This window comes from Metarhizium acridum (genome assembly GCF_019434415.1).
Source record: "Metarhizium acridum strain ARSEF 324 chromosome Unknown scaffold_31, whole genome shotgun sequence".
Lineage (NCBI taxonomy): Eukaryota > Fungi > Ascomycota > Sordariomycetes > Hypocreales > Clavicipitaceae > Metarhizium > Metarhizium acridum.
This window is the reverse complement of record NW_027094018.1, coordinates 2474930-2491012: the sequence shown is the minus strand read 5'-3', so window position 1 is coordinate 2491012 and position 16083 is coordinate 2474930. Positions and strand designations below refer to the sequence as shown.

General features: G+C 51.8%; 4 protein-coding genes across 4 annotated transcripts; 3 read left to right on the top strand and 1 right to left on the bottom strand.

Annotated features, from left to right (window-relative positions):
* Window positions 1–687: 687 nt before the first annotated feature.
* J3458_005651 (uncharacterized protein) lies at window positions 688–1032 on the top strand (the record flags this gene model as incomplete). The annotated part of the gene is made up of 1 exon (XM_066118924.1): window positions 688–1032. The coding sequence occupies one exon, from the start codon at window positions 688–690 to the stop codon at window positions 1030–1032; it is 345 nt and encodes a 114-aa protein (XP_065976446.1).
* Window positions 1033–5317: 4285 nt separating this feature from the next.
* On the top strand, window positions 5318–8924 carry J3458_005650 (uncharacterized protein). The gene is made up of 2 exons (XM_066118923.1): window positions 5318–6509; window positions 6585–8924. Exons 1-2 carry the CDS (start codon window positions 6385–6387, stop codon window positions 7921–7923), a joined length of 1464 nt encoding a protein of 487 aa, XP_065976445.1. The 5' UTR covers window positions 5318–6384; the 3' UTR covers window positions 7924–8924.
* Window positions 8925–9112: 188 nt separating this feature from the next.
* On the bottom strand, window positions 9113–13342 carry QNS1 (glutamine-dependent NAD(+) synthetase). The gene is made up of 10 exons (XM_066118922.1): window positions 12965–13342; window positions 12868–12904; window positions 12439–12778; window positions 12352–12379; window positions 12125–12290; window positions 11984–12069; window positions 10987–11932; window positions 10883–10928; window positions 10301–10830; window positions 9113–10185 (listed from the first exon to the last, which is right to left on the bottom strand). Exons 1-8 carry the CDS (start codon window positions 13094–13096, stop codon window positions 10921–10923), a joined length of 1743 nt encoding a protein of 580 aa, XP_065976444.1. The 5' UTR covers window positions 13097–13342; the 3' UTR covers window positions 9113–10185; window positions 10301–10830; window positions 10883–10920.
* Window positions 12439–16036, top strand: J3458_005647 (uncharacterized protein). Its single transcript, XM_007811980.2, has one exon. The coding sequence runs from the start codon at window positions 13779–13781 to the stop codon at window positions 15873–15875; it is 2097 nt and encodes a 698-aa protein (XP_007810171.1). The 5' UTR covers window positions 12439–13778; the 3' UTR covers window positions 15876–16036.
* The last annotated feature ends 47 nt before the right edge of the window (window positions 16037–16083 follow it).

Here is a 16083-nt window from a genome sequence, read left to right as displayed (position 1 = left end):
TTGGGGCCGATTGACATCTTGCGGACTGCCAGACTAGGCATCCTGGTGTCCAGCCCAGAGCTGGGATCCCTGGGATAAAAAAAAAAAGCGCAAAAATGGGCATCGGGGTTCCACTGTGGCCCCCAGTTTCACACAATACTGTCTGAGCCGGTGAGATCAAGAACAGCGACTTGAGTACCACAAAGCCTGAGAAATTGTATCGTACAATACTAGTGTTACCCAGAGTGTCACTACCGGACCAGCCATCAGGGCTAACTGGAGCCAAAGCACGGAGTAGACCAAGCTGGAAGATGGCCTAGGTCCAACGCCCACACCGACTCCATGCACCGGATGTCCGCCGAGCACGGAATAGAAGCACACTACGGAGTACTAGCGAAACAATGGTAGAATTTGTCGTTCAATAGCTGGTTCCTGGCGCAAGTCGGGGCCATCGGTTAGCCCGTTTCGTGAACATATAAACGTAGCGATTATTGTAGTTGCAGCTGTCGAGGCTAGGAGTTTGCTGGGTCCCGCTCGCTGAGGCTAGTAGAGAAAAAGTGACCTCAAATGGCCAAGGCATCTGGCAGATTGAAGCCCAGGCATACACCATCGGGACCGTCTAAGATGTCAAGCGACGACGCTTGCTCAGGAAGCACAGAACATTGTGGAGACGTGGCGTTCGATGGGTTTTTGTGAAGAGACAGATCTATGAGCCTGGTACGACGTTCGGCAGGTAATCGCAAAACTCTGTCTAAACGCCGCACCTGGGACCTGGCAAGTTCAACCACACCATGCTCAACACACGAGGTGGTTGGGGATGTCAACGGCTCTGGGAAGACTGCGCGTGAGGTCGAACATCGGCAACACGGCCGCACGAAGCCACGGGAAGAGCGCAACGCTGACATGTGGGCGTTGCAACGACGACAACGGAACCGATCCAGGTCTAAGCCAGGAGGGTCAAGTGTAGTCCATATTTGCCCCCCGTCCTCCCGTTCCGAAATTGTCCCTTTGTACGGCATCCGGAGCACAAGTGGTGTTTTCCCTACTCCGTAACTTTGATAGTAACCTACCTAGGTACCCCATGACGATGGGGCTGGTCGTCGTTAGAAGAGGAACGGCCTGTGGCTAGTACTGTGAAGTACGCAGCATTACAGGCCAGGCCCACACCTGGCTACCATGCCGTCTAGTTTTGACAACCGTCAATCTTGGCAACTTGGCCGTCGCTGATTTTGTACATGGTAAAAACTCACTGTAAAGCTTTCAGAGGAGAAAAGATTGGGACCGAAGGCACGGTGACAGTCGCTTCGACGCAGCTTGAGGTGCCTGGCAGCCGCGGCACGTGTTATCATGTACTCAAAACCCTGCCGAGAAACATCGTGCCTTGAAAACCTCCCTAGAGCATGGCCTTAGGTCCTCCGATCCTGGGGCTAGAAGACTTACCAAACACGGAGTGTTATGTATGTCAAGCAAAAGAAAAAGAAAAAGAAAAAGCAAAGCGGAAGCAAAAGCAAAAGCAATGCAAGGCAAGGCGGCGCGAGGCGAGGCAGGAGCAGTGGGGGCACAAAAACCCGGCAGGAACGTTGTGCGTGGGATGACGGGCAAGCAAAACAGCTCCTAGTCTGGAAAAGACTATGAGTCTATCTCCGTATGGCACAACCATCCTCAAGAGTTGATGAGCCCGAAGCAAAGCACCATGACAATGACCAGCGAGAGGCCCCGACCTGTCCGTCGAGTGTCCATCGCCGTCCGCCCACCAGCAACCCTTGTCCCTGACCCTGGTTCCACTGGCAGCGAAGAGCTCAACCATCACGACCTATCTCGTTGAAGTCCGCTCCATGTCAGCTTTCACTTAACAAATCGGTCTCTCAAGCTCACCCGCGCCGTCCTATAATCCTTGGTGTGACCCTGCTCCACCCACGCCGCCATACCTGTGTCGACACGACCCCCAACTCTTTGCGAGAGAATCTCTAGAGAACAAGAGGACCGACGTCGTCTGGTAGATTCCCTTTTTTTTCCTGGGCCGATATCGGGTTTTCTTTTTCAGTCTCTGGAGATATAAATTGACACGGTAGAAGTCTTCCGTTTAAAGAGTCATACGAGCTCGGGTCCCACGCCATTACCTGTTCTCCTTGTCTACACAATCCACGCCGAAGAGTATGATGAGTGAGTTCCTGGGGCCTTGGTAGTTGTCTCATTCGTGCTCCACTCCCTTCATCCACACCCTTGTCATCGAAAAAAAAGACGCTGTGACCATTGCGGCGCCCAACTGTGGACCTTGACTATGGAAGACTTAAACGACTGCAGTGAGCTTCGACAAAGCCAACCTCCTTCCCAGTCAGTTGGACATGCCTTGAAGCTATCAAGGGTACGGAACAGAGGGGAAAATACAACGGTTGCCGTGGCGGCGCGGGTTGAGACGGACAGGAGCAGCGTCGGGCGGTCGAAGAACACAATCCTTCACGGACAGCGAAACAAAGTAGGGTTGGTCTCGGCTATGGCTATCCTTCGGGCGTTGGTTGCGCCAATTGCCAAGCACTGTCCAGGTTCAGCCAGTCCATGCAAATCATTGACATGATGGTATGATTAAGGGTCTCAATAACTGGGCTTTCGATTCCAGTGACCACGTTAGGTACTATTTGCATGGTTGCTATCTGGCACCTGCCTGGATAACGAGAACCGAGAATCGCGGACTGCCCAGGACACAGCTTGTTCCTCTCCAATGCTCAATATCACTCTGTACAGTGCTTTGTTTCAATTTCTGTCTGCTTGAATGGCTACCTACCTAGGTACCTAGTATATAATAGGTACAGGCCATCTACCCTGTTTACCCGCTAGCATTTCGCGTTACGGCGACGGACAAGCGCCAAAAAAGGCCCTGCAGCTTTCAGATCGCTCTAGCCTGGGGTGCGCACTCCATCTCCCCTTGCCTTCCCCGGTGCGGAAAGCCCACCGAGGCTGGGCTAGAGAACCTGGATGTGGTTGACAAGGGCCGAGACTGGGCTGGAGACCTTCTGATGGCAATGTTTAAATCGAGGTTTATCATTCAGAACTACTTGATTTCCGGTGACATCGGAATATAGGTCAAACAAAACAGTACGGGGCACCCTCCGAAGCAAACAAATACTACTGGAACCAGGAGGAAGATTTGGCGCAGAAAGAGGACCAATTGGCCACAGCGCGGGGCCGGGGTCTCGATCATGCTCTAGAGACGAGGCAAGGCACGGCAAGACATGGCGAGACATAGACACAAACACGAACACAGAACTTGGGCGGTATTAAGACCCATGCCTTGACAGAAGAGGCCGGAGTCTGTTGGTCCGCCAGGCATCCAGGTCAGCAGCCCCAAAGCAACAAGAACGAAGGACACGGCACAGGGAACCCACCCCAGCCAGCTAGGTGGCCAGGCCAGGTCAAGTTGGAGCTCCAGCCAGCCAGCAATCATGGTGAGGGAGGGACGGGATGGAGAGGTTGGGCAGTTGAGTGGTCAGGAGGATGACAACGTTTGTCTCTGTCGTGGCCGGCTGTAGTCTCGCCAATCGAGGCACTCCATACTTGGTCATACTGAAGGGTTTTAGATGATAGAGCCGAGTGGCCGGTAGTTGTGCATGGATGAGTTGATACGGACACAATGCGGACAACGGACTACGGAGTGCGGGCTACGGACTACAATACGGAGCAGAGAAGTTGAAAGCTCTGAAGCCAAGGCGCCGGGACGGCATGCATGTCAGCTCTCGCCTTCCAAGACCAAAGTCCAAGTTGGAGTGCGACGTTGGCGCCTCTTCCTCGCCGACCTGGCATCCACATTTACAAGTCAGAGTTCTGGTTCGAGTTTCCAAGTTTGAATGCCACCTGCACGCCGACACCCGCCGATATCATGGACCCCTCTTCGGTTTAAGCACTCACATCCAGGCCAACTCCATGCCCAGTCCACCATCATCCACCATCCAATGTACTTTTTTCTTTGCCCTCTAGAAACTGGTTCGGTCCTTCGCTGTTCGCCTTTGGCATCCCACCACCTAATTATGGCAAATCAATGGCTGGGCAAGGACCGTGGATTCCACAATTCTCAAGGCGAGAAATATCGAAGACTGTGAAATATAGCGTTTGGTCATGGGATTCACGCAGAATTCAATCAGGTACTTGGTGCTTGGTACCGACAATGGTTGAAGGTTGAACACACGGAGCGCGTCCCTTTGTCATCTTCCATGTTCGGCCACGTCCATGTTTGCAGGTCCGGCCCATGCCCACGAGTCGACGAGTTTGACGAGTTGACGAGTTGATGGCCACGCCCTCACCCGCACCCTCACCCGAGCGTGCACGCCCACGCCCTCGCCCATGTTCATACAAATTAATACTCCCGCATCCGCACTTGGCATCATCCACTGCACACTCTGCGGAGCACGGGAGATAGTATAAACAGACGCCCAGACGGAGCACGCCTGCACCTGGCTGTCCGTCTTCAATGTTCCGTTGTCGCTGTGCCGCTTGACGGTCGCCTCCCCAAGGCAGTGCCAGACGGGCCCTCCACACTTTCCAGGGTTTCCAAACTGGAGCTCGAAAGCTGCCCACTCGTCCGCTCGTCCACTCTTTCTTTCTCTTTGCAGAGTCGCGCCGCGCGCTTGCAAACCTTACGGGGACATTGGAGCCCTAAGTCACAAAAAGCTTTTCGTATTGTTCAAGCCATGTGGTGAAAGGCTTTGTGCCTTGTGTGTGCCAACGGCAACCGGACACGAGCCGTTCTGTACTGTTCATTCTAGCTTGGCCCAGTCTGGCGGCCGTTTGAAAACCTACACACGCATAAAGACCCAATTGCACACAATAAGCTTCTGCGTGGGAAAACGGCGAGTAGTAGGGGGACGGCGCCACTGGCAGCTAGGTATAACAGCAAAAACGTCGAACCCGACTTCATGGACAGAGTCACTGAACTTGAACATCGAGCCTCCGCGATTGACCAAGTACCGCGACTTCCATGTCCAGCGGCAACTGCACTTGAGCACGCCTGGTACTCCGTGGCCAGGTGGTAGTAATACTAACCAAAGCCCCCGGGCTTCCCTGCTCGAGCCCGTCTTCCAGGGTCTGGGTTCCCAAGGTCCAATGTTCCTGGTCCAAAGCCGGCTTGGTTCCACTCGCTCCAGCTCGATTACAAGTACTTCAATTGTTGGGCCGCGTAGTACCTGATTCCGACCAGTTGACCTGCTCGCTGCGCAAGTACTCAGTACTCAGTGTGCTCCAGAGTCAAGACCTCTCACAGCTGGCCCTACTTAAGTACCTCGACCTGCCCGACCAGTTCGACCCTGCCTGACCCTGCCGCGATCCCCTGCACCTCTTGGATGGTCCTCAAAGACCCTCCTTCCGACCTCCTCTATTTCTCTCTTGCCTCCCCATCCTTCTTTTCCTTCATCTTGCTCATTCTTTCTCTTTCGTTGCTCTCTCCCTCTCCCCGTGGCCAACCACCCAAGTGCGAGTCGAGACGAAGTGACGAGTCGACGAGGCGCGCGGAAGTTCAAAGGCGAGGAAGGATCCTGCCTGTCCGCGTCTTTTGTCTCTTGTAGGCCCCTCCTCTTTCACCCTCAACCGCATCCTTAACCGCCTCCTCACCTTCAACCTCGTCGTCCTCACCTGCCACCGACTGCCGGCCTCTTTTTTTTTTTTTCCTTCTCTTTCCTTCTGCTCTTTCTTTCCTTTCCCTTTGACCCATTTTGTCTCGCCTGTCGCCTTCTTCAATAGATGCACAACGCCCATGTTCTTTATTGCATGAGTAATATAGATATCTGTTGCTGCCTTCCACCGTCGCAAACTCTGTCAATCCATTAACACCACCATTGCAGGGCCAGCGACTCATATTGTCAGCTACGACGCCATGAACCACCAGAACCCGGAGATGTACTACCCCCAGCACATTTCTGGGGGCCAGCCTCCGCCCCCCCAGACTGTCACTTCAAGCAACCTCACCTCGTACCAGCACCCACCGCATCTGATGCAACCCGGACCTAGCAACTACAACAATCCAAATCCATATGGCCAGTATCCTCAGTACACAAATGGCTTGACATCGCCTTCTGCCGCCCAAGCAGTGTCGAACCCCATGGGTGCGGCGCCTTCGGTCCTACCACTTCCTGGAGTTGCTGGCCAGGCATCAATGGCCAACCACTACGCCGGTTTTGACACCACTGGACAGAACCCCCCTCCTGGCATGAAACCACGGGTAACCGCTACGTTGTGGGAAGATGAGGGCAGCTTGTGCTTTCAAGTTGAAGCTCGAGGAATTTGCGTTGCCAGACGTGAAGGTATGTCGAACCAAAACTTTCGAACCGGGCTATATCAAGGAGACCCCTAGTTGTGTACTGGAACACATAGCTGGAAAGAACTTATGGCTAATCCTCCCCCTTCTCTACAGATAACCACATGATCAACGGCACAAAATTGTTAAATGTAGCTGGCATGACAAGAGGTCGACGAGATGGCATTCTGAAGAGCGAAAAAGTGCGCCATGTCGTTAAAATCGGCCCTATGCATTTGAAGGGCGTCTGGTACGTACTGTCTCCATTGTGGGCCAGGGATGTAAAAAAAAACACAGTGACAGTACACTAAGACGAAAATTTTAGGATTCCTTATGAACGGGCTCTGGACTTCGCCAACAAGGAAAAGATCACGGAAATGCTCTATCCACTGTTTGTGCACAACATTGGAGCTCTGCTCTATCATCCCACGAACCAGACCCGTACCAGCCAAGTCATGGCTGCTGCTGAACGCCGCAAACAAGAGCAGAGCCAAATTCGCCATCCCCCCCCTCCGCCCGGCTTGCCGTCTATTCAGCAGCATCAGCAGATGGCCCTTCCTGGCTCACAGGCGTCTCTTCCCTCTCACAGCGGCATGGCTAGCCGTCCAACTCTTGACCGGGCTCATACGTTTCCCACACCACCAGGTAATCCAGGCGTAGGTGGCATGGGCGCTTCTGACAACTTTGGCTGGCAAGGTCAGGCAATGAATGGTGCGCAAGGCAACAACAACCCACTAGCCATGGAAACCGGCTTAAACAGCACGCGCTCGATGCCAAACACACCTGCCACGACACCCCCTGGCCAGCCGATCCAGAACATGCAGCCCTATCACCAGGCCAGCCAGGGCTATGACAACTCCCGTCAGATGTATGGTGCTTCTGCTTCTCAGCAGTCGCCGTACCAGAACACGAATCCTGCTAACAATGACCGCATCTATAGCCAGACTAGCTCCTATACTAAGAGCGACATGGGACCTCCATCTAGTCGACCCGGCGCGCCTGGTCAGCCTACGGAGCAGCATGATACCAAATCTACCAACGGTATCATGCAATCTGAGCAGTCTGCACACGGCCACGAAGAAGAAGGCGAACCTGAGCATGAGGCAGAATATACCCATAACAGCGGTGTTTATGATGCATCTCGCTCCTCTTACAACTATACGGCACCAAGCGTTGGCAACTTGGCCAACGACGCGAACATCAACCCTGACATGACAGGGTCTCCTGGCCACCCCTCTAGCTCTGGGCGAGCGACGCCTCGGACAGCGGCTCCGCATCAGTCATACTACCCCCAAAACAATGGCTACAATACGCCTCCTCGTGTGCAGCAGACAACCAGCAACCTCTACAATGTTGTCAGCAATGACCGAGGTCAGACTAATGCAGGCCCTGGTGGTGATGTATATGCACCTGCAGCTGACATGTCCAACCCTATGCCCAATGGCTATGCGCCACAGCCGCCACTGATGAATGGTGCCTCGGGAGGCATGAAGCGAGGGCGCGAAGATGATGAGGACTTGTCCCAATCTGGCAGCGAAGCCAATGGTATGAGCAACGGAGACCTCAAGCGACGACGGACTATAATGGAGACAACTGTGCCGGCTCCAGCTTACGACGCGCTCAACCGACCGGCTCCCGCCATTACCGCACCTAGGAGGCGGTAAACGCGAGATAACTTGCCACTTATCTTGCCACGCATCTCAGTGTGATGATACCCTGCTATTAGAGCAGTGCTTAATTGCGATGCGCCGTAATTAGCATTGTTTTTTGTGTTTTACCTTATTCTTCATATTCGGTACTGGCTTTTGGGGCGTTTAGTGCTGGCAGCGGCGAAACGACAGCGACATGTTGGGTTTGAGCTCACAGACTTTCCAATATCACCATCTCCCGAATAATACGGAACGAAATGCTGCCGCAAACTCGCCACATCATACAGATACGTTCCTTGTTTCAATGGGTACTTCTCATCTTTTTCTTTTTGCCCTCATGTTTCCTTTTTTTCCTCTTTTTTTTTTGCAGGGGACTCCGGTCTTGTATTTTCGGCAGTCGTCTCATCAAACACGTCTATTCGGGTCAAAGACTTGCTGACGAGCGATGGCCACTACTTCTATGTTACATAGCATGCCTGTCACGTCTGTACGTGCCTGATGAGTTACGGTTTGCATGGAGGGGATTAATTTTTTGATGATTTGCTGTGGGTTATAGTTTTTTTCTCTTTTATTTCTTTTTTAGCTTTGTGCTGGGAGAACGGTCTCAGACTACGACGACCTGTGGCTTGATTTGACAAACCTGACCCAACGATACGAACACATCAAAAGAGAGCGAGAGCACTTCGAGCCTGTTACGATCCTCAGGCCAGACACGATGAGTTGGTTTGTGGGTATTCCCACGCCACATTACCTTGGCATAACGTTGTTTTTCTTTTCTTTCACCGTTCAATTAGCTTCACAGGGACTTACGGTGGGAGATTTGTTTGGAAACGAAAGAGACATCCGCGATTCTGATGATGACTTTACGACCATCTTTGTTCACCGTCTTGTTTTGATTACGTTAAACAAAAAGCGTCAAAGAAGGTGTGTGTTGGACAATACCGCGTTTAGGTAACGACTTTACGAAATGACCAATAAAAGCTATTCAATATTTCAATATATATATTATATATACATGATGATGAAGAGACGAAAAAGCGTTGGTAATATTGATCAATTCATGTTTGTGAGATGGAGAGTAGACTATGGGAGAACCTGGTACTGCATAGATACTGGTTCGATAGGGAACCTTTTTTCATTTCGTGCATTGGTCTATGTACATGGTACGTCTCGAAGCCATATTAGCGATACTGTCCTAGATGACATGTAGACAGACCCCTACCTACCTAGGTAGGTATTCACATGATGCCATTTCAACATGGCAATGCTCTGTCGGCATGCCCACGCGGCCCGGGGGTTACATATTAACATTGGGTAGTACAATACACCAGTCGTTGTGGTTGAAGTGCTCCGTAGCAAGGATATCATATCAATCGATGCGCAAATGTTTTAAGATAAAGGTCTGTTGGGGTTCAAACGCCTTGCTTTTTATAGGAGGGCTTGGGACGGACGGGAAACGGTTTTCACGGGCCCTGCTATGGAGAGTTGTGATTGTCTGATATGGTGGTGGCTTGGTGTCTTTGGGAAGCACTGAATGGCAAGGACTTGGCGGTTGGTGCATGGGGCGCTGGTTTCATCCCTTAGCGATAGATTTTGTAAGTCGGTTCCTTTTTTAAACTGTGTTGCTGTTTTTTCTTTTTTTTTTAGATTCCCAGTTGATAGAATCTAGACTTTAGAAAGGGGGGGGGGGCGGGGACTTTACGAGCCGTACTAGGTGTAGCGAATCTTTGGGGACACCAGATTAGAGTTTCGGGAATGGCTGACGTGACGCGGTGGCAGTTACGTAAGACAAATATAGGTACATGGAGCGCTTGCTGTTGGGGAGGACAAAAAAAAGGTTAATCTGCCGTTTGGCAAGAGACGTCTCAGGTCTTTCTGGGCCCTGTCATCTCGTATACACACCCCTTGGCATGGGGAAAAGACCCAGGCGCAGCGTCATTTTTGGTTTCAGGCAGGTCATATTGCCAGGTATATGGACTTGCTTTGCTGTTTCCACCGACACATCATGCCGTATGCGCACCCTGGCTGAGCCAGGGTGTTTGCTTCTGCAGGCACACGGTCAATTATCACAAGACGCAGCACACTCCGTCTATTCGTCCGCCCCAACAATCTGCTCTATATAAAACATCCTGCCTGGACAATAACTTACCATGTACTTTATTTCCTCTCCAGTTTCTCCGCCAGCTCCTCGGCATGTTTCTGGATCTTTTCAAACTGCCATGGCCAATTGATCACGTACAAAAACGGCCTCAAATCATGCCGGTTGTCATCCGGGTTCTGAACACATCATTAGTGTCTCTCCCTGAAAACCCCCTACCCATTTACTACCCCCCTTCCCCCAGAGAAAAAGGATGGAACAGGGAAAAGGAAATGCTTTATTGATGCAACTTACATAGGCACTTAGGTGCACACTTGGCGTCAATATCGTGCTCTTATTTCTGTGGATCGAATAGAAGCGGAAGAACCTGAGCACCTTCGTAGCTACTTCGCGAGGGCCGTACCCGGGGCGGTCTTGCCATTCAACGAGGAGCCGGAGGTAGCAGGACCAGGGGCCGAGTTTTTCAACCTAGATATGTTAGAACCACTGTTGTTTCCCCCGCTGTTTGGCAATGGGCTCTGGGAAACCATTGGTCGTGATGCGTTCATGAGTGAGTCGGGTGCGGTCATACCTTTCGGAGAATGCCAAATGTGCTCAATTCGTCGTACGTGAAGCCCATTTCGGACTCGGATTCGTCGTCTTGTTCACCCGCAGAAAGGGGGAGGAGCTCTGCGCTGGGACGTGCTTCGAGGAATTCCTGCGAAATTAGTATTCTATCTCAACATCCTGGGCGGCGGGCTTGTAATTACTGTGATGATGGGCATGTCCCATTTGTCGCGGCACCAGGCGAGGAACGACTTGGCATCGGACTTGGAAATGCTGCCCTGCGTACACGTCAGACACCTACAGCATGCTACTTGGCATGTGTTGACTCACAAGAGGGGCAATGTCTCCAGAACTGCAGTCGTATTTGGTCAAGTATCTACCATCGTTAGCCGATATTCTTTGAGGTGGTCTGAGGTGGTGGTGGACGTACGTACCCTCGTAGAGCTTCGTCGACATTACCAGAGGAGAGCTTATCGGTGTTAGCCGCGTTGGATGTGAACACATCACTCGACTTACAACTAGAAGACTGGTGCCTGCCCTGGGTAGCTTGCGGGCCGTCGTGCTCAATTGCGCAAGCTGGAATCTGTCAGATACATCCAACATCTCATAAGGTCTCATACCTCGTAGGCAACAATCATCCGATTGCGAGCTTGAATATTCTGTTTGGCCAGGTTTTCCTGCACAATTAGTTTCCACCACACATGCAGAACCCCCTTGGTCGCAACTCACTGCCACAGAGCCCCCTTCCACCTGAAACTTGGGCTCAAAATTCATCGCCTGCTTGATAACCGCCTCGTGCGCAGAGACAGTCTCGTCAATATTGACATCTGAGTGAAACGCACCGATTCTTGCTGCCAGTCTCTTTGCTCTTGATCGCGTGTGCTCGCCGCTGTTTACTGTCCCCATGTAACACGTGTGCAGGAGGCGCGACACGATATCCTGCGGCGTCTCAGGGACAAGATCCTTTTCGCCCGTGATGCGACGCAGCTCCGACAAGGTTCTCTCATCGCCTGACTTGACAGACTGCAATACCACTTTGGCCATGCCGTACACAAACAGAGAGACACTGGCACTATCAAGCCCCCCTGAGAGGGCGATGAAGAAGCCTCCCAAGTTGGAGCGCGTGAGATACTGCCACAGGAAGACTGCTTCCGCCATGTAGATCTCCTGCATGGGGTCCGGGATATTGAGCTGGATTTCGCGAGAGAGGTGGAGGGTATCCGAGATGAAGACTTCGTCAGCGGGCCGGCTGAGGTAGAGGTCGCACTCCACGCGGGGATAGTCCGGTTGAGCAGCGCCTTGGACGTTGCGCGAGATACTGCTTCTGTGGCTGCGGATGGTTTCCAGGTCGATTGTTGCGGTGAGGACTTCGACTTCTTTCTAGTGCGCGCGTCAGTGACGTGCGAAAACGGCTTGGGTAGGGAAACGCACGAGTGAGAATTGGGGGGACTGGCCCAAGACGGCGCCGTTGCAGAGGATCATGGATGAACCGTCAAACATCATTCTTGCTTCGCCGTCTGCTTGCATGTTAGATTTGAACAACGAATGCGTTGCAGAATTATTTCTTCCTACCAACACCCGTGGCGTTTGCGTACACGTACAAACCGCCCAATTTGCGAGTGCAGTTCTGAATGAGATTCAGTCTTGTATTCAGCTTCCTCAGTTCAGCATGTGACGCGCTCGAGTTAAGAATGACTTCGACGCCATTGAGGCCCATATAAGTTGACGGGTTTGAAGGCTGAAAGCATCAGCATAAGCATTCCTACATAAAGCAAACTCAGAGCTTGAAACAAACTCACCGTGAAAAGTTCCTCGCAAGTCTCACAACTATATTCATTAGCATCTCTCACCGTCCAAAGCTCACCCCACCATACTTAAAAACTCACCCAACAGAAGTATCCATTGTCGAAAGAACCACATCGCCAATTGGCACCGATCTCTGCCCCGTAATGTCCCTCACAACCTTCTCCAAGTAATACGTCTCAGTAGTCCGAGGCTTCGACCATGCAGTGAAATGCCTCGCCTCGCGGTACAGCCCGTCATTGGCAAGACTCATCTTGGGCCGAATCATGTATATATGTTGATACGTGAGAAGCACGCGGCAGTTATATCGAACGTTCCTGTGGCGAACTCCCATGCCTACATCGATGAGCATATCCTTGATCATGGGTTCGTTGAGGATCTGGGCGACGACTTCCCACGAGTGGAGGAATGTGTCACCCTCGACTGCGTTTGGTCAGCTTGCCATCTCACGCTCCCCGCGCAATACCAGCCATCGAATAGTCATAGATCATGGTGATATTTATGAAACCTACGGTGATGATCGAGGCATCCATAGCCAGGAACTTCCAACTGCTATCATTAGCGACTCATGTCAGTTTTATCAGGGAGCCGCATATGCATCATGCATACCTCAGGTCCAGTACGCAATTTCGCACCTTGCTCCTTGGCCAATTTGATACTCTCTAGAATACGCGCAAGGTTGCCTTTAAAGTCAAGCGGCACACTCGTAAGAGTGGCTGCTGCAACGGTAATGTACGCCATGCTGCCTTGCTGACGAGGTTGGTTGAGGTTGGTTGTGGGGCTGGAGTCGTGGACTGTGGTTGAAGTTGAGGGTCCAGATAACCGACTAGTAGAGCTGACTCACGGAGGTTTGGCGTTGAGTTCTCCACAGACGTAAAGCATAAAAGACATGAGCAAAGTAGTCGTACTCGTTGGCCTGCGGTTTCCTGGGTTATTAAGAATGTCAAGTTCAAATCCTGATTACGCTGTTGCTATCTTGGCTTAGCTCAGTTGTCTGTTTCTTCTAGAAAATATCACTTCAAACTTGCGAGCGTCAAGTCTACGTTGGAGCCCACGTGATCTGCTATGAAGATGGTTGCTGAGCCAACGACATAACAAGGTGGGTCGTCGTGCAACGTGTTTTAGGGCGTGGTTGCATTGTGGAATTGATTCAAACGACGAGGCCTTTTTTTTCTTTTGGCAAGTTAAGAGACGAACTCGAATTTTTTACAAATTCTGAACTGTGCACAACGACAATAGTGCGCTGATTCTATCATTGCATAATAGATTTACGGAGTACGGGGTCCCGATTTCACTTTTGCACGTCGAGCATCAACAAACGGAACGTTCCATGACATTATACTGAACTTTGACATCACTGACGGTGTCGACAAACTGTTTGCTATTCTACTGATAGACCTGTTGCATCTTGGCTCTCTGCATTATGACGTCCCCGTTGTCTCCTGTCCCCGAGGCAAGCATTAACAGAGCTACGCCGCCCAGCAAGAGGAAGTACGAGCAGTACGAGGTGCGCGCGTTTACCTCTACCACCACCACTACGAGCACGAACAAGCTCGGCACCGAACCTCTAGATGACTCCGGACACTCTTCGCCGTTCTTGTCCTCCGTCAACGAGACCAGCAATATGGGCCAGGAGAACGTCTCCCCGTCAAAGGCTCGGCATAGTCGTGTTATTTCCGGGACGGAGCTGTCACCACTCAAGATTCTGGGCGATCAGAAAAGTGCCTCAAGCAGTAGTACAGAGAATGGGTCCATGGGACCGCCGCCGCAGAGAAGTCCGAGAAAGATGTCCCCGGTGGCGAGATTTCCCATCAAAATTAGCCCGATGCGTGAAGATGATGAGGGGAGGGCGATGAAGGAGAGGAAAATTAGTGTGGCAGATATGGTGAGAAGCAATGAGGGTCTGAAGAAGGCGATTGATATATTTGAGGATGAGAGCGAGCTGCGCGTGGATGCAGATGCGGATACGAATGCTGAGGTTCCACCTGGAGAGCAGGAGCACGATGATGCTGCCGCCCCAGATGAGTCGATGATCAGCACTTTTAGTACCTTCTCCGTGGTGCCTAACCTGACGGTATTTGCGAAGTTGGGACAGAGTCCGACTAGATCTGGGCTTGATGGACACATCTCACGATCAAAGCTGCAACAGGATTCCTTTGCTCGACCGGTTTCCCCGTCGGACAGTACCAGCAACACCACAAATTTGTTAATGGATTTCACGGACCAAATGCGTTTTCCACAGCAAAAGTCACCTGGTAAGCGAGGCGCCTTGTCGCCGTCGCGAACAATGCCCGGTGTATCAGAGACGCCTAACCGCCAAGTCACCAACCTGATTGATTTTGATATTCCTCCTCTGCCTACACCCCGAAGCCTCCCTTCCATTACACCCCGCGAGCTGGAATCACTCAAGTCTGGGTTTTTATCAGAAATCAGTTCCCTCAAGGCATCTCTGAGCGGGAAAGAAGCGGAGGTTCATTCTCTCAAGACTGCAGTTGGCGATGCTGAAAAGCGAGTCGGCGAGTCGATGGAGCAGCTACGCGAAGAACGAGGTATCAGGGAACAACTATCCGCCGAAAAGGAGGATTGGGAGAAGCGTGGGCGTGATATGGAGAATGTCCTCCGCAAGATCAGGGAGGAGGTTATGACTAGCCAGCGTGAAAGAGAAGAGCTGGAACAGAAACTCGAAGAAAGCGAGAAGCGCAGAGAAGCAGCCGAGATGCTACACCAAGAGGCCGAGAGCAAAATGGCTGGTATGCGTGCTGGCAAGGACAGCGAAAAAACAAAGGACGCATTTGCGTCACCTGAAAAAGCCAAGGCTACGTCGAACAAGGAAGTGGAAATTGCCGTGGAGAGAGTGGCTAGAGAACTTCATGCGTTGTACAAGGGCAAGCACGAAACGAAAGTTGCAGCCTTGAAAAAATCCTACGAAGCCCGCTGGGAGAAACGCGTTAAGGACATGGAGAGGCGTATCGAGGAACTGAGTGGGGAAAATACTAAGCTTCGTGAGAACCAAGAAGCCAATCTAACGAGATTGGAGCCTGACAATACGCAGGCCGAAGAGCGCAAGGCGCAGGCTGCCAAGGATAGTGCGGCAATTAAAGAACTCAATGCGGATGTTCAGCGGTTAGAGGCTGTTATTTCGACTGTCAAGAAGGACAACACTGAGCTGAGGACCATGTTGGAGAGGGAGAGGGTTGAAAAGGGCGAGTTGGTGCAACTGGCGGAGGAGATGATGTCTATGCAGAGCTTTGTTGGGGGTGCACAGCAACAACGTGCGCAGCAGCAACAGCAGCAGCAGGAACGTACTGATTTAACAAAGACTCCGAGAGCGTCGGGGGAATACGCGAAGAGTAGTAATGTTGGGAGAAGCGGTGGCTCAGGAATCAGGGCTCCTGGATCTGCGATTCGGCCGCCGGGGCATGTGAGGAGGGGGAGCGGAGGCCTACCGCGGCCGGGGAGGAGCGGAATTATGAGTTCGATTGAGAAGATGGGTAGTTACAGGGGCAGAGGGCAGGATTAGAGGGTGCCGTACATCGGAGATGCCTTTGGTCTTCAGCATTGTCATGGTTGATGGGGGATGTGGATGGGAAAGAGACGCTCTTGGGAGTACATGTGCAAATGGAAAGAGAGTTATGAATGTATGAATTGGCGTTTGGGTTAGAGCAAATTCTATCATATACCACGTCGATTTACTGAGTGAACTAAGTGAGGTCAGTTGGGTTGTCATT